This window comes from Saccoglossus kowalevskii, chromosome 16, assembly GCF_978046115.1.
Source record: "Saccoglossus kowalevskii chromosome 16, keSacKowa6.1, whole genome shotgun sequence".
NCBI classification, from domain to species: Eukaryota; Metazoa; Hemichordata; class Enteropneusta; family Harrimaniidae; genus Saccoglossus; species Saccoglossus kowalevskii.
Window position 1 is genome coordinate 14,678,181 of NC_140656.1, and position 22,616 is coordinate 14,700,796.

Consider the following 22,616-nt stretch of genomic DNA (forward strand, 5'->3'; position numbering starts at 1 on the left):
CAGCACCAAATATATCTTTATTAAAAGTACAGTTGTCCTCACCAAAGGTCAAATCTTTTGTACAGTGAAAGTAAATTTTATTTATCTGGCCAGAATTTATCAAATTAAAGATGCATATTAATCACTCATACCATAATTTCCTGTCCCATTTACAGACTCGGGAGTGAGGGACAACACAACTCAAGTATACATATACTTTGAGACGAATATGTCAGTTGCTGTGGAAACCGCTGCTCCTTGTAACAAGAACAACAGGATCATTTGTGTGTAATGAGGTCAGGAACAGTACACAGGGCTGACAGCTTTACGTTCCCTCCGAAAGAACAAATGCAAAATACAAATGCAGCAAGCCTGGTTAAGGAGGCAGCTGTCCATGGAAGTCAAATGCACAATCTTCCTGATGATGGGAGGACACACTAACTAATTTAATTGAGCAGATTTTAATTATTGGTATCAATGAAATGTGAAAATAATCAATGTTTACTGTTTTAAAGTTATGAACTTGCAGTAAAAACTTGGAGTCAAAAGTATGAGTAAATACTGAGAATGATAAACATAGGTATCTATTCACAAATCATAGAGGGTCTTAGGGAAATACAAATTGAGGCTCTTAACACATCAGATGCCAAACATTATTTACTCTGTATTGTTATGGTTAGTATTACAGCATGATTTTGGTGCAAGTGCAACATTGTAGAAACTTAATTGAAATTTTAACTATTTAACAGTTCCATAAAATAATCTTTGAAAATCATATTTGTATATCTACAGTATAATCTAAAAAAAAAAATGTATGTAGAATGAATGTGGTGATTACTGTCCTGGAGCAGATAAACTTTTATCCATAAATTTCCTCTTTACAAAGCACATCCACCACTGAAAAAAACAACAACAGAAAACAAGAATATCATCTTGGATTGAAATATGTTGTGATTAATAAATCATGACCTCTGAAGGTCACACATTCTTGTAATTTCTGACCTCTAACTGTCACACATCCTGGTACTTTCTGACCTCTAAATATCACACATTCTGGTACTTTCTGACCTCTAAAGGTCACACATCCTGGTACTTTCTGACCTCTAAATGTCACACATCCTGGTACTTTCTGACCTCTAAATGTCACACATTCTGGTACTTTCTGACCTCTAAAGGTCACACATCCTGGTACTTTCTGACCTCTAAATGTCACAAATTCTGGTACTTTATGACCTCTAAATGTCACACATTCTGGTACTTTCTGACCTCTAAAGGTCACACATCCTGGTACTTTCTGACCTCTAAATGTCACACATCCTGGTACTTTATGACCTCTAAAGGTCACACACAAATTTTGAACAATATCAGCAATAATTTCGTAATATTAAACCTCAATTTTTGGCATTAAACATGTGGCTTGTTATAATTCTCAACTAATTGAGCAATTAAAAGAATTGACAAAATCAAAATAATCTGTGCTCACATCCATTATCAGAGATAAAAATCTTTCAAGTTTCCTAATTTGTTTGGCCAGTGTGCCAAAACAGGTTTGACAACTGATTACAAGATTCATAATTACCTTTGTTGGTTTATCAGTTGTTGGATCAAACACCTTTTCACACATTCGTACACCAATCTCCTGCCGTAGCTGCTGTAGATATGCTCTCATGTTGTCTGTGATGGTAAACATAGAATCACAACTTAGATAAAAGCACATGTGAACCAAAAATCACATGTACTTTAAATTGGATAATCAAAAATATGACTTGTTTTTACCATCATTACAGAACTCACCCCTGGAGAGCACCTGTTTGCATTTCAGAGAACAAATGCAAACATTCACAATAACAAAGGATTTTCATTTCAGTTTCTGACTTTGTCAGTTGTTTTGTGTCATGGAATATTTTGATTCTAAATTGCAGCATCTCAAATTTCATAGTTTAATGTTTTGTATTTGTTCAGAATTTTTGAATTTCTTGGTACTTAACTGAATCACTGTAATGCAAGCTCACAACAACTTCCAGGTTGCATGACTGTATAGATGCCTCCATCAAGAGAAATGACTAATTTTGACTTATTAAATGCCAGTTTTTATTTATAATTGCATGTTCTGGTTGTACATTTCAATGCAAAGAAAGGTTCACACAAAGTAGGCCCAAGATATTGTTAACGTTGTTTTCACTAAGTTCACCGCCATAAGCAAAGCTACGTACAGTGATGTGAAGGTGTAAATGATATACAAATAACTGGTCAATTTCATGCCATTTTTTTTCATATGATGGACAACTCTGTAATTTTGTTAAGCACATGTGCTACCGTAATATCTGTATTAGAAGCTGCATTCCATTCTTTTTGAATAATTGAGAACTAAAAATTCATCATTTCTCATATGTATAGATTGCTCTAATAGAAGCCGCATTCCCTCTGGTGCATTGTATCATTTTAATAGAAGTCGTGTTTTCTAATACAGATGTTACAGTACTAATATAGCAAATATGGTACTCTCATTTCATAGTTAACTAGCACACAAATAGACAACAAATTTTCTGAAAAAATTAATGTTATACAGAACTATACATGCATTGAATTACCTTCTTCTTGTCTTCCATTTGGTCTATGATACATAGCATTTAAGGGGAATCCAGGCTCACCAGGTATATCCCACTTCATAATAGCCAATGAATGCATTTCTTTCAGACCATCTTTCTTGGCATGGCACTGTCAAGTAATATACAACTCTTATTATACCTCTCAAAAAAAATATTGACCTCCCTACCCTGTGCAAGTGTACCTTTCTCTATACGAATGCCAAAGAATCTGGCTAAGATTCATTCACTAACTGATACTGAAGGAAGGAACTTTGATTAAGGTCCACATGTGTTTGAGCAGGCCTGGTTGACGCCAAGATAGTGCATTAGATTGTCATAATGCCATTGCGATAAGAATATGCTCAAACAGGCCTGGCATGTCTTTCCAAAATGGCAATAGTGTTACAAATTATTATTAGCTCAGTAAAGGTACCATACTCTTCCAAATTACCACCTAGGGTCCTCAGCTCCAGAAAACATGTTTTTTGGGGGTGGGTATTTAGCTGAGTACCCCCGTCGAAAAATGACGCTGATGATAATTTTAGTTCAATGTGTGATAGATTGCAGAGAATATTACATCTCTTTAGGGAGAAAAAAAATTGCGAAATAGTTGGTTGTCATTGATTTCCACAACAAAACAATGAAACAGAAATGGTCACAAAAAATATGCACATTTTATTACAATATTAATTACATACCATCAGCATTAACAATGCAAAAATTACTAAAATCAGTGGTAAAACAGCCAAACATAAGATCCATATCATTCTCTTCATTGACGAACGTGTTCGATCATGCACAAATTATTGAAGAAGGCCATTTCTGCCATGACAATTTCTTGTACGATTTGACCCACAACAATGTCCTTTGACCTGATAGGTCAAGTCTGTTATTAACCAATCAGAATGCAGTTATGGCAACTTCTCTTTAGCAATTTTTGAAAGGTAGAGTAGTTTACGCACAGTTACCGTGGTCACACAATCTTCACTGTGGTCAACATCCATGCAGTCAGTGTTCTCCCCAGGCCAAAACAGCGTCGCGGGCCCCGACGCGATCGGATTTGCCTGCGACGCTATGTGTTTCCTCCGCGATGCTATCATTTATCCCGTGATCTGATTTCTTCAGTCTCTCGCAGACTAAGTTTCCTGGCTAACTAGTTAAATCTACAAATACATTGTATTAACGCCAATTTCCCGGGATAATCCCCTGTTGTTTCTCATTGGTTGGATATCGTTTTAAAAAAACAAAGCAGTTCTATAAAGACAAAGCCGTAAGCCCCGGTGTCAAACGCTTTTTGCCAAATGTATATTCATATGCAAATGATATAGTCACACTTGGGGTCAAAAGCCACATGTTTCCGGTGTGTACGAAACGTATTTTCATTATTATTTTTAGAAATGTAGTAGTACTATTATTCTAAGTTTTGATTTTTGTCAGTATTTTTGATATTGTATTTGTTTTTTGAGATCAAAATGTGAAAAAATATATATTTATGATGTAAACAATTTTGACCTCGTGATTGTGAATCCAAGATGGCATCACCCACGTAAGATCCAGCGAGCGTGAACTTCCCACTCGGATAGCATATCGTGCTCAGATTCGGATGAATTAATTGAAAATAATATATTTATCAAGAAATCGAGAATTCTAATCAAGAAACGTGTGGAAATTGGAGTGACACTTGTGTTATTTCTTGGAAGAAAAGCCTCAATATAACAATGGTGACAATTCGTAATTCAGACCTCCGTTGTCTCGAATTGTTCACAATTGTGTTGAACAGACAACATCGATGATAAAAAAAATACATAACGATGGATAATTTCAGCCAGAAAAACTATTATTGCTCGAAGATAGTAGCGTAAGTATCATGACTCGTAACAGTTGTTGTACTTAACCGGAAAACAACAGAAACGGAAGACAAGCAATGAGAATAATCAACCCCATGTTTAATTTACCGGGACTGAACAGGGTTTTATAAAGTTGCTAATTGCTGGGCCAAGCAAAGGAACAGAAAACTCAGTATTTCTGCAGGACATTTGCAATACTAAACATGCAGTGCAATAATTGTATACAGAATGTACATAAAATAAATAGAAAAAAAGGAAAAAAACTGGTTTTGTTTTATTTCTCCATATGACAACAATATGTTAATTTATGCTAATTATTATGCAAATTAGCCCCGACTCTATGAACAATTTCTGGGGAGAACACTGATAATTGCTGTATTATATGAATGTTAATCTCGATATTCGAGGAAAAGTCGAACAATACTTAAAGACCAGGTTTTATGACTACAGTCAAATTTTGAGCATTTTGGTAGGAATGGGAGACTGTGAAAATAGAAATGCTTTAAATTGCAACTTTATAGCATCTAAACATACTGGTACATACACATACACTCAGTAGCATAACAACCAGGCAATTAGACCCTGACTAACATGATAGTAAAAAACACGAGTTAACAGTGGTTCATATTTTTTCAATCCCAAATACAGACATCTGGCTGTAGGTGGAATTAACTGGTATGAAGCCTTCTAGGTATCTGTCATTTAACTCTGAACATACACTGGCAGTAATGATAAACAAATTGAAACTTACTCTCTGTAATTTCTTTAAACATTCTGTGATATACAGGGTAATATAGATAAGAGTTCTGTCAGCTTCACTCTAAAATAAAATAAAACATGAGACGTGTAAATTACAATTACAGTCACTGAAAATGTCTGTTTATAAAGTCTGTTTTATGTTGCTTTAAACTACACATCAAAATAATTTCTTTTCTTTGTTCTTTTATTTGGACCTTAGGAAATATTAAGAAGTATTTAATGTCATGACTAGGCACAATTTGTGGGAAATATTCAAGTTTCATTCGGATTCAACAGAGTTCCTTATTACTAAGACCCACAAATCTTTGTGAATCCATGAATAACAAAATGCTAATCATTTTTGATAAGCAACTGAAATTAAATTTTTTCCTAGTCCAAAGCATGCATCATTCATTTTTAAAGTGCCTGTGCAATGCCCATCCTCACGTTTCCCATTTTAGATCTGTGTTCCACTGAAATGGGCAGTTATTGATTTTTTTGCTGAAAATGATTACTCGTATCCAAGTAAATTTGGGATATTTCTCGTGTTGTAGCCACGCCCACCTATCCTGAAACGATCGACTGTTTCCGGATTTCCGACTCTCGCCGAAAGTGCGCCACCAAATGCCAAAATGTGAGAGGAAGTTATACCCCTGAGCCGTAATAACACTGGTCGTTCAGTATACTTTTAAACGATATACATTTTTAGATGTTATGTTACAGGCAGTTGCAGTGAAACGTATAGTCATAGTGTAAGTTATTCATACGTTTCTAATCGATCCGAAAGTGCGACATCAGTGGACGAAAGCCACTTAACCTCAGCTTCTTTTTTTTTGGAAAAACTGTTCTCGTCCTTGAAAAAACAACTAGGTTTAAAGAGAAACGCCGACAACATAAACCTGACGCAACAGTCTTGAAAGAAATAGATTCCGGACCATGATCACCGAGGCGGATTTCAGAAGAGAGAGAGAGACGGCAAGTGTTTCAATGAGTTGAGTTTTTTTGCGATCCTGATTATCGTTTTATAGAGACCATTTAGTCCCTGTTAAGTAAAGAGTAGCAATAATTTTGACAGTGACACAAAAACGAAGCGTCGGACAAACAGGAAATTACACAGCCCTTACACACTGCTAATTGTTTTCATTTTTCGAAGGCTAAAAGTTTCTGAATTGTTTAGTGATTGGTGTTGAATGTCGAATTCACACCTCTGTTCTTTTTTTACCTCCATGCTTACAGCTTGATCTGCGTAATAATTTATGAAATAAGAATCCGGGCTTGGTCAATGTGTTTCCACTAAATAAAGTTTTAATATGATGTTATAATTATGACAATTACTCCATGGATCACGCTAACTCGAATCCACTCTGAATTTATCTGTATGTGTGTCGATCTCGATTATTTTTGTGATCCAATTAAATGCCGCTTTTAACGCACTTGCCCTCGTCGTGACCCGACGCGTTCACCTATTTCAACAAAATGCAAATTTATTTCCACGCGGCTATCATTTATTTAGTAACTGTGATTTGTCATTTTTTAATTATTTTATAGTCTAATGTTTAGAATGTCAAAATATGTTCTCTTTTATTTTAATTTTGAAAGTTTTACTCAGACGATCGATGAAATAAAACAGTGTAGTGACATGCCTAGTAACCTATTTTGTCCAGCGACAGTGTACAAACGTGTGCCGGTGATGATCACGGTGACCAGCTACACCAGAACGGACATATTTCGCATTTAACTCAACCCCATGCAACAAAAATTGATACTATGTGTTCATTATGGTCCATTCCTCCTCGACGAACAAGTACATAAGTGACAATTTAGTCAAAGACGAGAAAACTACACAGGAAATTAGCCTTATTTACACGTATCGGCAATGCAAGCTGCCATGCGACTTCCCCTTCTGACGTCACAAGGGGAATTTCTGTATGCAAATAAGAAGCTAATGAGGAGCCTCGTTTTAAAATCCACAAAAATAAAGTTGCCGTAGATTGAGTTTAAAACACATATTTTCACTTAAAAAAATAATTCATGCTTAGAAACATAAAAATTAATAATATTTATGTATCAATGGATAATTTTAGCCGTGAAAATAGCAGCCATTTCACAGGCACTTTAAGGGTGACGTATTTATTTGTATTATTTTTTATCCAGAATAGAAAATGATATCCAGATGCACTAATAAAACTGTCAGCAAGTTTGATTAATAGGTGGCAATTTTTTGGTGTGTGAAACAATATGGTGGTGACCTCGATATACAAATGAGATTGTTAATATCATTTAATTATACTTTAGTTTTATTGGAAAATATCTGTTCAAAATTATAAATTTCCATAAAAACAAAATTGTAATTTATGCAATTCACAACAAAAAAGTTTAACAAGTCGATATTAATAACAATAAAAGTAAGCTTAGAAAGAACTCTCATGTGCTGAAGGTATTGGAGGCATGAAGTACAAATAAGGAATATTGTATTTACTATATTAGAAGCATATAATAAAGAAAATAATTTTATTAATTGTTCATTATCCCAGAGCATTTATGTACCAAGTTTTATTAAAATTTGATAATTGGTTCTTGATTTATACAAGAGTAACAAATTATTCAAAATTAATTTTCAACAAAATCATTTTGAGATATAAACAAATCAGCTAATTATTATGCAAAATAAGTATTTAATATGCATACATTTAAACAACAGTGAAATGAGGTCTAAGGATTATTCCACGGTGCCATCTTTTACTGCATGTTTTGAAACCACAGCCAAAAAAGAATGCAGAAATAAATAGTATAAATACTTGCTAAAATAGAAGTACTTGACCACTATAACATTTGTTGTACATCACCTACCCGAACTTCATAATTTCTGAAAAAGACATTGGCTTTGAAGAAGTGAATAGCCTCATCAATTATGTCACCTTCATTAGCTGAAATGAAAATAAAAATAGCTTGACTGAAACATCATGTAAAACAGTTTACTGTTGAATACTTTATTTTCTCTTGGAATTAATTTTCGCCATTTTTGCTGAAGGAATGATTCAGTGAAAATAAAATCCAGCAAATATACTTTTTTTCCTATATTTTATATTCAACTTATCAAAAATCAGTGAAAATAAATTCCATACAAAGCAAGAAAATTAATTCCAGCTAAAATAAAGTATTTTACAGTATATAAACACATTGATTGCAGTTTTTTTTATTTAGTAGGTAAATAGAGACAGTGAAAGGAAATTCGGCAGAGCTCCAGAAGGAGTACCTACACTTTATGCAAATTTTTTAAAATTATGCTAATTTATTCATGACGTAGCAGTTTCTGTGCTCATGAATATTCATTAATTTGTGGCTCAATACATTTTAAAAGGGGCGATATATTATTTTTGGGGGAAGAGTTAGAAAGGGGGATTAGCAATCCTTAGGGGGTCAATACAAAAGAAGGGACCCATTTGGAGAGCAGCCATGCTCCTCGTGTCTGTTGTTGCACGTGACCTACAGCTGTCAACAGTGTTCGTTCTTCGACTGTGTTCGTTCTTCAACGACTTCGACTGGCTTCCATGTGGGGTAGTATTCTTGTGTTCTGTTTTCCTGACTTGAGTTTTTGAAACCGCTGTTTATGTTTTTAACGTCTTTCATGTCTTTTGTAGGAGTGTCCAATCCGTGATTCGAACTTGCGATCTTTGAGTTCCCAGCGCACTGTCTTGTCCACTGTACCACGAGTGTCTTCACACAGGAGTTTGGATTTAAGTCCTACTCATAGGAGCACTGTCTTCACTAGCATTCAAAAATCTAACTAAACATACTGGATTCGAACCAGCGATCGCTCACATTGCTGACATAGTACAAATCAACTGAGCTATGTGGGTAGTCATGCAAATTAAATAATTTTTTGTCATATTTAGCTTTATTGCCAAATGGTGTTTGTGAGAAAAAGATGGGCAGGCAAGGGAATTGAACCCAGGTCCTCCTGATCACTATGTAAAGAACTGACCCACAAGACCACAATGGATTAACTGGATGTGTTTGCATTTGATAAGACTATATAGTGTGTATATATATAGAAATACAACATATTTCTATTATTGAGTTACAATTGTCCAAAAAAATTGCCAATTTTGTGTTTTTACTTGTGTAAACTATATGCATGCCATAACCCGTTAGTGTACATCTTGCCAATTGGGTGTTTGCCATTTGCGTTGCCCATACCTGACCCGACCCTAACCCTAATGTCAAGACACGTTCCTGTTAATAATTCCGTTGCCCATACCTGACCCGACCCTAACCCTAATGCCAAGACACGTTCCTGTTTATAATTGCTCAATAATGATACTCTGTTGTGCACTGTCTGCGGGTACTGTAAAATGACTAATTTTCATTGGGTTTAATTTTCACTGATTTACCATTTCAGGCATATTAAGTGGGTTTTAAATTCACGGTTTCGTCATTTAGATAATGTGTTCTATGCTAAATTGTACATATTCACTGTGTTTTAATTTAGCGCATTTTCCAGTCAGCGAAATAAGCTAAATTAAAACCCAGTGAATAATTACCCCATTTACAGTAAGTTGCATTGATGTCAACTGATTAAACAAGTCGCATTTAAGTAATTTCCACTATTAACAAGTGGTTAAATTGTGACAATAAATGTGTGGACAAATATTTGAGATTAATTTTGGTGTAGACAACTCTCGTTTAATTATTTTACACCATTACAAGTTGTTAAATTGAGAGAATAAATGTCTCAACAAATATTAAATACTTAGTTTGATGTAAACAACTCACGTTTGATTAATTCCCACAATTACAGGTTGTTAAATTGAAAGAATAAATGTGCGGACAAATATTTTAGACTTATTTTGGTGTAGACAGCTCTCGTTTAATTATTTTACACAATTCCAAGTTGTTAAATTGAGAGAATAAATGTATGGACAAATATTTTAGACTTATTTTGGTGTAGACAGCTCTCGTTTAATTATTTTACACCATTACAAGTTGTTAAATTGAGAGAATAAGTGTGCGGACAAATATTTTAGACTTATTTTGGTGTAGACAGCTCTCGTTTGATTAATTCCCACAATTACAAGTTGTTAAATTGAGAGAATAAATGTACGGACAAATATTTTAGACTTATTTTGGTGTAGACAGCTATCGTTTAATTATTTTACACCATTACAAGTTGTTAAATTGAGAGAATAAATGTGCGGACAAATATTTTAGACTTATTTTGGTGTAGACAACTCTCGTTTAATTATTTTACACCATTACAAGTTGTTAACGTGAGAGAATAAATGTATGGACAAATATTTTAGACTTATTTTGGTGTCTACAGCTCTCGTTTAATTATTTTACACCATTACAAGTTGTTAAATTGAGAGAATAAATGTGCGGACAAATATTTTAGACTTATTTTGGTGTAGACAGCTCTCGTTTAATTATTTTACACCATTACAAGTTGTTAAATTGAGAGAATAAATGTGCGGACAAATATTTTAGACTTATTTTGGTGTAGACAACTCTCGTTTAATTATTTTACACCATTACAAGTTGTTAAATTGAGAGAATAAATGTGCGGACAAATATTTTAGACTTATTTTGGTGTAGACAACTCTCGTTTAATTATTTTACACCATTACAAGTTGTTAACGTGAGAGAATAAATGTATGGACAAATATTTTAGACTTATTTTGGTGTCTACAGCTCTCGTTTAATTATTTTACACCATTACAAGTTGTTAAATTGAGAGAATAAATGTGCGGACAAATATTTTAGACTTATTTTGGTGTAGACAACTCTCGTTTAATTATTTTACACCATTACAAGTTGTTAAATTGAGAGAATAAATGTGTGGACAAGTATTTGAAACTTATTTTGGTGTAGACAACTCTCATTTGATTAATTCCAACTATTACAAGTTCTTAAATTGACAGAATGAATGTATGGACAAATATTGACCATTATATTTGTGAGTAAATACCTGTTGTTTAATTAATTTCCACCTCTACAAGGTTGAGAGAATAAATGTGTCGACAAATATTTGATACTTATTTAGGTGTAAGAACTCGTGTTTGACCAACTTCCACCATTGCAAGTTGTTAAAATAATGAAATAAATATACTGGTATCATTGGATATTTGATTTAATTGTGAAACTTTCTAACAAAATGTTAACTGCTGGCTTCGAACCCTCAATCAACAATTCCGCAGACACGGTATAAATTCCACAACACCACAGAAGATATTCGTCTGTTGCCTGAATTGTTTTCGTAATATAGGGAACGCCATCGACACTTTAACAAAACTTACCTTGACTTGGGTCTTGTTTATCTCTTGTCACAATCTGGAAACTGTTGAACAAATTGCGCGTCGTCCAGTTTAAGACGTTAGTTATTTTATTATTTATTCAGTTTTGTATGGTGGAGTTTTGTGAGGTTTATTATTTTTTTGCGACGTTCTTTGTTTACTTGTTTACGGTTTGAGAGATTTCAGTTTATTTGATTTACGTTTTTACGGTAGCTCTGAGCGGGACTCGAACCCACTGTCTTTTCAAGCTAATTTTGTTTTATTTTGATGGCACGCTTGTGTACCACGCCACGACGTTGGTCGTTAAGTGGTGTTCATTTTTCTAACTACTCCAGTGTTCCGATGAGTTGAACGGAAAAGCCAAAACGATTGCTGGTTTCTGATTGCTTCAGTTCTGGTGAGTGTGTATCTAGTGTGATTCGAACCCATGTCTTTTGTATTGGGCGCTTTTTTATTTCCCATGTTGGCTACGCCGTAATATGCAACCAGTTCCCCGTTTTATTGTGATTTTGAGTGTTTAATGATGTCTTCCTCACCCGTAACGCCATGACCCAGTTTCAACCACACGGCCATTTTGCAACACAGTTCGTGACCCTCGGCGTCACCCGACTGACTGTGTGAGCGTTCTGTTCAACTGTTAAGCTAGGATTTATTACCGTTATTATCATTATATTGTCACGTGATTTGTTTTACCTTATGTGTAATGTCTTAAGTATCTTTATTGTAATTTGTATATACCAATTCGTATATACCGAGGAAACGACCCCGATTGAAGGTCATGTATTTTATGACGTCACCAATTCGTGTGTAGGTACTGCTTCTAGATCTGTGCCGGAAATTCATACAAATACGGTAAAAATAATAAACAATTATATATATACTGTATTTAGTATAATGAATATATAAAGATCAATTATTCCAACATTTTATGTTCACATTTATCTATGGGGAAGTGATTCTAGCTTCCTTTATCACAACTAGGAGCCCTCTTACTCAAATATAATTAGTGTATAATACAGTGCAATCAAAATTACCACTAGTATAAATATTTCATGATGTTGTATCTGGGTTGAGATTGATGAACAGTCTAAAAACATGCAAATGGATTTTCTATTTTCCCATATTTGAAGTTACCATGGTTTTACAACAATTATCATAACATAAATCTTACTTTTTGGAGCTGGCCCTCTAAACTGTGTTCTTAAAGGAAGTAGCGCCATATTGGCCACCAATTGTGGCGGGCTGAGATATGAAGAATGGTAAGCCTGAAAAACAAAACAATAAACCTGTGTGATTTTTATGTACTTTGCTGAAGATGCAGAACTGAGATTACACCTCCACATTGAGACAACACACTGAAACAAAAACAAATAACTACGTATTGTAGCACTGTAATATATATAAATAATAGCATTTTACCATACATTTTTTTCTAAGGTCTATAGATTTACCAATAATTGTTATTTTATGATCAGGAAATATCTAGTTAAAATTGATGTCCAAGCGAACATGTTTACTTACGGAACGACCGTCGTGGTTTGCGCCCCATGAAGAAGACATTTTCGCGAACTACCCACACTGTGCCGACGAACGCTTTCGACGACTGACAAGGCCACACCCACGAGCTAACGAGGAACTACCTCGAGTAAATACGAAACATTTCCACAAAAGGGCATATGCATTCGGGACATCCGTGTATTTATTTCACCGCCCGTTATGGAAGACCGATTTTGATTTATTTATTATTTACTAGTGAAATCAATCAGAGTTTTCGAAAGCGTTCGTTTCCGGGCGAAACTACGTTACAGCACACGAGGAAACTCTCTATTGAATAAACTTCCTTTTTTTTTTATTTAATAGAAACTTCTGTGTTTACCTCTACGAATCAGTACTCCCGTATGGTGCATGCAATGACGATCTCCCCCGACAGAAAAAAGGTCAAGAAATGTGAAACCTACCGGCATTTTGATTAATGCTTTTTCAGTTCTCCTACCAAGTCAACAAACAGGAAGTCAACGAATTGCTAGAAGGCTAGGTCACATCACGTGACGGACGAACCTCCTAAGCCGTCCAGTTATAAATGCAAAACAGTAGTAAACTCAATATTAAAATCGTAGAGATTACCACACTGATCTTAATATAATTGTATGTATGTATACTATATATATTTATATATATGTATTATTTCCAATAATAATTTATTTTCGTTGTTCCGATTATTTTAAATTGTCGTTCAGAATATAAATTTTGAGTTGCTTAAAGGGCCTCGACCTATTCAAAATGTCTGCGCCCTATAAAGTGAACTCATCGTCGAGGTGTTTGTTGAATTTCCTATCACATTCCCCCAAATGAGAGAGGAATGACCGTGAAATTCCGGTAAGGATGGCGATTGTTTATGGCATAAAGCACTCGGAAAGAGTTTCTTAAGCTCTCTCTCTCCATGATGTATCGTAAACTTGCTATGTTACCAGAACGTAACGGTAACCGGAAGCCGTGGTTTCGCGGCGTTTTGGGTCCGGGAAGGTATTTTGCTTCGTCTGTCAGTTATATATACATCGTCGGTATACAATCGGACCCTAGGGTATACCGACGATGTATATATAACTGACAGACGAAGCAAAATACTTTCACAGACCCAAAACGCCGCGAAACCACGGCTAACATAACGCGTAACGAAGTTACGAATACAGTCGAACTCGGCTGTGTTGAAACTCGGCCAGTATACTAGTATATCAGGCGATCTCGGCCAGATGTACTATCGGCGTTGTGTGAAGTGGTAGAGGGTTGATGGTTGAATGATTATTACTTTCTTCCATGTCTTTTTCGTGTATATATGTACCTAAGGATGGAAGAAAAAACATGAAAATAAGTATAAGAATAGAACTACTAAGCTACTAAATATAATATTGCATTAAAAACACCTGCAGACTCATTTGATGGAGTTGCTATGTTCCATCTCTCAAGTTCATACTTGTATGGATCATGATAAATTGTGCAGTTTCTATTCTTGCAAAGCGTGTCGTAATTATTTGAAATTTTCCTATTCATTCATTTTCAAAAAGTCAGATTTTTGTCCTGTATAATTTATTACAGGGTACGTCGTAATTACTGCATTCTATTAAGAAATGGCACTCGTCTTCAATTTCATTGTCTGTACAAAATTTACATATTCTTTCATTTCGAGGGATTTTCTTTTGCTTGCCAGTCTCAATGAGTAGTTTATGGTCAGAAATTCTAAATTTGCAAAAAGATCAGTTTAATTTCAAATTTTTAGCTCTGCAGTCGACTTTGTCGAACGGAGCTTATCATATGAGTGATTGTCAATCGTCGTCCATGTCAATGTTTTACTTTTTCAACTTCTTTTTGAAAAACTACAAGCCTGAATGCTTGGTTTATATGTATTGTGTATACCTTGGGTAGACCTTTCTTAGATTTGTTCATTTCATGATGATATTTTCAATTCTCTAATTTTGGTGAATGTTTTTGTCATTTTTGGTAAAAGTGATATTTTCGACTTCTTGCTGAAAACCGCAAGTCCAATAGATTTCTATCGTGTTCGGCCAACCTTATGCTTGTTACTAACATGCCTGCTATATATCGCGATCTCAGACCAAGTGCACATATTGAACGAGTTAGTATCGAGCTATCCTAAAATGGACGTATAGGCTTTGGGACAAATAAACTTGTGAGATGAATCAACTTTAGGTCGAATAAACTTGTGGGTTGAATCGACTTGGGACGAATCAACCTGTGGGACTAATCAATCTGATACGAATGTGGTTTTGGACAAATCGACCGTCCACTGAATCAAAAAATTATACCGGGAGTCAAAGTAAAATTATTTTCAGTCCATTGCCTTATCATTGAACAACATAATGAATACGTTTTATCATGAATGAGCTGTTAGCATTCATTGACCGGAAGTGCACAGTTTTCAAACTCTTATGGTATCCCGGTATATAAATTTCTTCCATACTCTTTTATATATACACATGTTATCCATAAAGCTTTCCTCACTAGCAGCCTTTGACTGATCTTGCTGCCCTCGCTATCATTAGAACTTCAGATCTCACACCATCATTTTGATTGGCAACTGCATGAACTACTAGGAGAATTTGCTTATAAACATATTTATAAAAAGTTGTTAAAGTCAATCATAAGCTTTCATTCAATAGTGATTGGCTCAAGAGCTAAGCACTGTTTACACCCATATTGCCGACACATGCCTTTACGTGACATCGTAACTGTGAGGATTTTGCTGATTGGATACACTGACTTCTGAAAAGTAGTTTACATATTTTATAACCATTTTACAACATATTTACAATACGTTTCATTCAAATCCGATCCAAACAACTGGGTTGGCTAAAATAATAATGAGCTGGAAATCAGATTTTGGTTAATATGCTTACGGCTACGCACATGTGCAGACAAGATCGTCACTTTCGGGAGTGTGTATTCATCCATGATGACGTCAAGTTGATTGATCTGATTGGTCAACTTCAGTTTTCAAATTTGTAAATGTTTCATGTACATGTATATAAACAGTAAATTTTGTAAAGCATCTTTTCTGAAAACACTGTAATGTTGAATTATCTCACTTATACTAGTATTAACAAACAAAGCTACTTTTAATACTTTTTAATACTGGAAATAGCCACACCTTTATAAAAGTTTGTTGTCTAATTTATGTTTTCTTTTTCACAGATAAATTGTAAAAGTTTTTCAGACTTCAAATATGCCAAGATATGCACAGCTTGTGATGGGTCCGGCTGGCAGTGGCAAGGTAAATACACGTCTTGTTTTAATAGTAACGAAAGTCTGATGTTAAAAATGAAAAAACAGAACAGCAATATTTGCAGTAAATTGATTAAAAGGTCAGGACAAAAAAATTACTTTGTGGATTCGCAATTACTAAACCTTTCAAAATGTATGGGGGGGGGGGGTGACACACTACATCTAGTGATTGAGTCACTGATGCAACATATGGAAATATGAAATCTGAGTTTATACAGTTGATAAAGTGTACAAGAATCAATCTTGATCTCATTTCACATAAATTATGGTAATTCTTAAGGGATTTCAAATAAAAATGATATTCTCTTCAACACATGTGCATTATTTTACAGTTTTATTTAATATTATTATATACTTGTGTGCAATAATATCATTTCACTCTACTCTGTAGTCTACCTATTGCAACATGTTACAAGAACATTGTGAGATGTTGAAACGAGCGACACATGTTATTAATTTAGATCCTGCTGCTGAAAATTTTATATACCAACCAATCGCAGGTGAGCAAAATATGTTAAATTCTTGTATATTTTGGCCAAATTCTGTAAGCATTTAGTATAATTGTGATATCTTTACTACCACCAAAACTATGCACCAAAATGTTTTTAGAATATTTCATTGGATTTACATGTACTGTATATATCAGGAAAATGTTTTTTTTTTAGAAATTTCAGAATGAAGTTGTAGATAATACCAAAAGAGAGGAAGATGTATCATATGTGTAGAACAACTGTTTTTTATTTTATTGTTTAACAAAACCATAAATATGGCATATGTTTGGTATGTTTGATTATCAAAAAGCTGTAGCAGATTATACACCTTAAAATAATAGTGTCTTCCACGACACATCCGACTCTGCTGATGGGAAGTGGTGTTCCAATTTTAACACAGGCTTCCAATTCTCTCAATAACGCATTTTATTGGTGTTTCAACACTATGTATGGCGGTAGTAAACTATTTGATTACTTTCATATAAAGATACACACTTCCTTCATCAGAAATTTGTCTCTTGATTCAAATCAATGATGTACTGTGTTTCATTAGATAATTTATGATTTAATTCAAATTTAATGTGCCTCTTTTTGTTGGATATTCATAATTTCATACAAATTAATGATTTGCTTTTTTATTTGATATTCATAATGTGATTCAAATCAAAGATGTGTTCTATTTCATTAGATATTCGTGATTTGATTCAAATTGATGATGTGATGGAAGATGAATCACTTAAATTTGGACCTAATGGTGGGCTTGTGTTCTGTATGGAGTAAGTACATATCAGTTCCAAAAGTTGTGCTCAGAAGTTTTTGTTTTTATTTTTATTTTTATTTGATTCTGTTTGACTCTAGTGGCCAGATGTGATGAAGCCAAAGTCGGTGATAGTGATATTTCAAAGCCAACTGCTCAGTCAAAACCCAAGCAGTTAGCCAATTTGCTAGCGACTTTGCAAATTGCCTGCCCCAATACTTCTGAGACTTGCTGTAAACTCATTTCTAAAATGAGGTAAATAGATTCCTGTATACAACTTATGATTTACAAAAGGTGATCCAACAGATCACACAAAATTAATCAAGAATTGGATCATCCTAAGAGAAAACTTTGATAAAAAAACATAGTTCAATTTACCGTACCAAAACTATTTTTGAAGACAACAAAAAGTGAAAGTTTGTTCCTATTCACTTCATGGCAGCCATTTTGAATGTCCAACTTCTGTGAGTAAAACCTGTACACTAGTTTTGTGTATTATATGAAGGAGAATTGTCATCTTATTTTCAATAGATATTTTGCTCAGAATTTTGACTGGTTGGAGGAACAACTCGGTGATATGGAGGATGACTACATTATCTTTGATTGTCCAGGTATTTTGACAAAATGAGTTTTTACCAAAGGTAGATAAAGTGATAAGGGTTATGCATCTTTGTTTGACATGCACTAAAATCTCAACAAAATCACAAAAACAAATTTCTAGAAATACTGTTATAAATAAATTAGCATGTGAATGACCAAAAATGGGTAGGGTTTTCCTTGTTTTCTTGCATATTTATACTTCCTGTTTTTGTACACAATAGAATCATTTGTCCGACAACCTCGCACATTCTGGTTTTCTTTTTCCACAATCAAGCCTTTCTTTGGTTATTAATAAGCAATGATGACGTTCTGTGATGTATTGGTCAGAAAAAAATTGGTTGACGAATACACATGATTTTGAGACTTGTAAGCCCTTTATTTTGATCCGCCTTTGTACTTTTACAATGAAAGTTGATTTTCTATATATCCATCATTAATTTTGGCAGTGCACAAAGTGTTTATAAAATTTTATAAAATGCTGGGTACTGTAAAAGGATTAATTATTCACTGGGTTTTAATTTTGCTTATTTCGCTGACTAAAAAATGTACTAAACTAAAACCCAGTGAATATGTACATAGAACCAGGGAGACATTACAGCTCCCTGATAGAACACAGTATCTAAATGATAAAACCGTGAATTTAAAATCCACTGAATATGCCTGAAATGTTAAATCAGCAAAATTAAAACCCAGTGAATATTAGCCATTTTACAGTATAACTCCAGCACCCTCCTTTTTTGTATCTGTTGCATTTACTCATTACAATATCAGCTTGGGATTTCAAAACTTGTCTGTTTGTGCTGTTTTTTTTCTTCTGCCTGCCATATTAGTAGGTGTGTAACCCATAAATTATATATTTTCTGAAAGCTCATGTATTATTTTTGTGTGCTTTACAGGTCAGATAGAGTTATACACACATCTACCTGTGATGAGGCAGCTTGTTGACCAGTTACAGAGTTGGGACTTTAGAGTTTGTGGAGTCTTTCTCATAGATTCACAGTTTTTAGTGGAAACTTCCAAATTTTTTTCAGGTAGAGTATGCACATCATAGTGTTTCATGATTGATTTGTTCTTGCACAGACGGCTAATTGAATTTTTACTCATGTGACTTGAGTTCAAATGCACCACTGATGAGACTTGTCATGCCAGTCATATACAACTTTAACATTCTTCTGAGTGCTATAATTTTTCGGGCCAAAATTTTGATGTTTTTTCTATAATTTTTTTGATCATTTTTGACTAAGTGGACATAATTTCTTATTGGTTACAGGTCTTGATCAAAATTTTGGGAAAAATCAGTGAAAATTATAACTTTTATTTTGTGAACAAAAAACAAAAAATTGATTTTGCGCTGAAGGGTAAAATGTAGTTATCAGGGTCTTGGTGCCATAGGAAATCCTTTCACGTACAAATGCATTGTCCACATTTTTAAGAAGTCAGTGCCTTTTAAGTATAAATATTAAATAACAGTTGACTCTTCTAAGTGTGGATTCTTGTCTCACAGTTTACCACAAGGATTTTTTTATCAGACTTGGCAGGTCAATTTTTGCCGACTTTCAAAATTTTGCTCATCCTGCAAGCTTTTTTCCAGTCAAGCAATTAAAGCAGGAGGGTGGTCACCTGCGCACGCGCGGGAATCGAGTTCCAAGCAACGATAACATACATTAAAAATGCAAAGGCTCATGGGTAGATGCTTGTTTGTAAACAATGACACGCTATGCCCATCTGACGCATGTGCAGGTGACAACACCCCCGCTTTAAGTTATATTTCAAACTTTTCTTGGGAGTGACATCCAGGCATTTTCATTGCCTGGTAATCATCACTGGTAAAAAAAAACACACGAAAACTCTCTGGAAATGGTACATTGGACAATACCCCTACATGCGTAGTATACTGTAAAATGACTAATTTTCACTGGATTTAAATTGTGCTGATTTACCATTTCAGGCATATTCAGCGGGTTTTAAATTCAAGGTTTTATCATTTAGATAATGTGTTCTATGCTAAATTTTACATATTCACTGGGTTTTAATTTAGCGCATTTTCCAGTCAGCGAAATAAGCTAAATTAAAAAAAACGGTGAATAATTAATCCTTTTACAGTATATCAATTAGGTTGCTCAGGATTACCCCAAAGTTTAGTTTGTGCTGTTTTTCAAATTCAGCTGTTTTCTCTGGCTCCTCAACTCAACTCAGCAGCTTGTGCATAGTCCATAGAAATACATGGTACAGTGGTGCACGTCTTAGCAATGTAGAACGTTCTGTGAAGTAGCTCCGCCCCGAGAATAGAACAATATATGCGTCATATGATTGCCGTGTCTGACTGAAGCGCTGTATTTTAGATGCCGAGATGTACAACAGAATTGCATGTACGTTGTCAGTTTGGAGATGTGTGTTAATTATGTACACCAGTTACCAATACTGCAATTGTGTTATTTACCGCCTTGTCTCATCTGGGCTGCAGCACTTAATTTCACCTGCTTCATAGAATTACAAGGTGCAAGTTGCCAACAACATTTTGCACATACACAAACAAACCATAGCTGCACTTGCATAACAAGTGTACCTTAGCACCTCGATTGTACTATGAGATTATTACTAGAATAGTGCAATGAAGGCAGTATGATGGTCATATCGACTGACTCGTATTGGAGGTCTTGCATTTCAGTACTGTCTGGGTGCATACTTTGCAATATTCTTGTGATACCGGGTATACATATTTTCCTTGCAATTAGTAAGAAATTAATGAGAGATATGACCCTAAATGACAACGAAGAAAATTTCATGCTGTGTGATTATTTGCATTAAGTGACAGGATTCTATTTCCATCAAGCGCTTCTGCAACTAAAGTAAACAAAAAAATTGTTCAAATATGATGTAAATGTGATCCACAATTTCCTTTGGTCGTCCAGGAAAGACATTTAAAAGTGACTGTAACACTGTCCATATGGCATTTTACAGTCAGCTAAAATTTTATTGTTTTCAAAGCCAGATAGAATAATATATTGTACAAAACTTTCCTTTGTTTTTTTGCAGGTATATTATCAGCATTGTCTGCGATGGTCAATCTGGAAATCCCACACATTAATGTAATGTCCAAGATGGACTTACTGAGTGGGCAAGCTAAGAAAGATGTAGAAGAGAAATATTTGGAACCGGATCCGGATTTGTTGCTTGCAGAGACTGAATATTTTGGGAAAAAATATGAGAAATTAAACCAAGCCATTGCTACAGTGGTAAGTATACATGAACAGGTGTTCCGCCTGGAATCTTTGACAATATACACTATTTAAGTTGCAGTCTGTATAAAACCTCCCAATGAATCCTATTTTGTACAGTTTATGAGAATCCTGAAGTTATATGTAGATGACAATAATAAAATGAAGTAAAATGGCTTTTAGTGATGACAACTATGATAAAAATAACAAAAAACAATATATAAAAAATTAAAAAAGAAATTGAAGCCAATACTGGATTGTAATCAAATTGATGCAGAACACCTCCAACTATTATTGTGGTCAGGTTTTATGGCAACGAATCCTGCAATATTGGATCACTGAAGCGAGCCTACAAGCCTACAAGAAATTATAATTGTTGTTTATTGATGAATATTTTCTTGGTTTCCATTTTTCTTAGTTTCCATTATTAAACTTTTAGTTATTTATGGTAACGAACTGCCTTAATTGGTCCAATTTGAATTCATCCACTCAATGCAATTCTGCAAAAGTTGAAAATTGCTGGACAGATGTATAATAATTACACTTAGAATTACACAACTTGTAAAATATGTGCTGCATTGACTCATCATTTATACTATTAGATCATTAATTGTCATGATTTGACCTTTTCACCACTAGACATTCTCACCCAAATTTTTCTGCACTTTTTTCTTTATATTCTTCAATATTTTTGTGAATGAACCCTACTTTTGGAGCCAACAAACAACATTTTTGTAAATTTTCAGTTTTTACTCAAAAAAATTTGGCTATTTTTGTCCCAATCTTCTGAAGGAAACTGCAGACTATAAACAGTACTATTTTGTGAATTTGTGATGAAAAAAGGAACTGGTGGTTAAAAGAAGGGTACATCACACACACTGCCCATCCTGACCTAATCAATGATGATATGTGTTTTCCTCTGCAGATATCAGATTACAGTTTAGTGAAGTTTTATCCATTAGATAGATCTGATGAGGAATCCATCAATGTGATTCTGTACAACATTGATAATTCAATTCAGTACGGGGAGGACTTAGAACCCAAGGACACGTTCAGGGATGAAGAAGACAAAGAAGAAGATGTAGATGAACCTGATATACCTTGATATAAGAACAACACCACAATGAATGATCCAGAGATACCTTATTTTAAGGATGACGTCATAGAGAAAGAACCAGGGTTCTCACCATATCGTCATGGAGTAAGGGCCCCCTAGCCTGGTTAACTTTCTATTTTTTTTTTGGTCCTCTCCTTCATAGTATATAAACTTTGATTGGCTGATAAATATACCACACTTCTAATCTAATA

The 22,616-nt window shown here is 34.4% G+C and overlaps 2 protein-coding genes across 3 annotated transcripts; one reads left to right on the plus strand and one right to left on the minus strand.

Moving 5' to 3' along the window:
• Positions 1 to 618: 618 nt before the first annotated feature.
• LOC100370517 (actin-related protein 2/3 complex subunit 3-like) lies at positions 619 to 13,491 on the minus strand. 2 transcript variants are annotated; one of them, XM_085491100.1, is made up of 7 exons: positions 13,404 to 13,491; positions 12,617 to 12,710; positions 8,003 to 8,079; positions 5,166 to 5,234; positions 2,571 to 2,697; positions 1,559 to 1,653; positions 619 to 876 (listed from the first exon to the last, which is right to left on the minus strand). In XM_085491100.1, exons 1-7 carry the CDS (start codon positions 13,407 to 13,409, stop codon positions 814 to 816), a joined length of 531 nt encoding a protein of 176 aa, XP_085347226.1. In that variant the 5' UTR covers positions 13,410 to 13,491; the 3' UTR covers positions 619 to 813. The 2 variants fall into 2 exon arrangements, with proteins under 2 accessions (XP_085347226.1, XP_085347225.1); XM_085491099.1 differs by lacking the exon at positions 13,404 to 13,491 and adding an exon at positions 12,967 to 13,066.
• Positions 13,492 to 13,719: 228 nt separating this feature from the next.
• On the plus strand, positions 13,720 to 22,614 carry LOC100369480 (GPN-loop GTPase 3-like). The gene is made up of 8 exons (XM_002736769.3): positions 13,720 to 13,821; positions 16,153 to 16,231; positions 16,634 to 16,742; positions 17,422 to 17,509; positions 18,022 to 18,101; positions 18,987 to 19,121; positions 21,127 to 21,326; positions 22,234 to 22,614. Exons 2-8 carry the CDS (start codon positions 16,184 to 16,186, stop codon positions 22,411 to 22,413), a joined length of 840 nt encoding a protein of 279 aa, XP_002736815.1. The 5' UTR covers positions 13,720 to 13,821; positions 16,153 to 16,183; the 3' UTR covers positions 22,414 to 22,614.
• The last annotated feature ends 2 nt before the right edge of the window (positions 22,615 to 22,616 follow it).

What these genes read in the sequence shown, in the direction of transcription:
- LOC100370517 (XM_085491099.1), bottom strand. Translation starts at nt 13,005, where the DNA reads ATGTCTTCTTCATGGGGCGCAAACCACGACGGTCGTTCC. An exon ending in TCAGAAATTATGAAGTTCGG is followed by an intron (nt 5,235 to 8,002) that starts GTAGGTGATGTA and finishes ATTTTATTTTAG; the next exon opens with AGTGAAGCTGACAGAACTCT. An exon ending in CAACTGATAAACCAACAAAG is followed by an intron (nt 877 to 1,558) that starts GTAATTATGAAT and finishes TGTTTTTTTCAG; the next exon opens with TGGTGGATGTGCTTTGTAAA.
- LOC100369480 (XM_002736769.3), top strand. Translation starts at nt 16,184, where the DNA reads ATGCCAAGATATGCACAGCTTGTGATGGGTCCGGCTGGCAGTGGCAAG. An exon ending in TATATACCAACCAATCGCAG is followed by an intron (nt 16,743 to 17,421) that starts GTGAGCAAAATA and finishes CTATTTCATTAG; the next exon opens with ATATTCGTGATTTGATTCAA. An exon ending in GGGCTTGTGTTCTGTATGGA is followed by an intron (nt 17,510 to 18,021) that starts GTAAGTACATAT and finishes TATTTTCAATAG; the next exon opens with ATATTTTGCTCAGAATTTTG.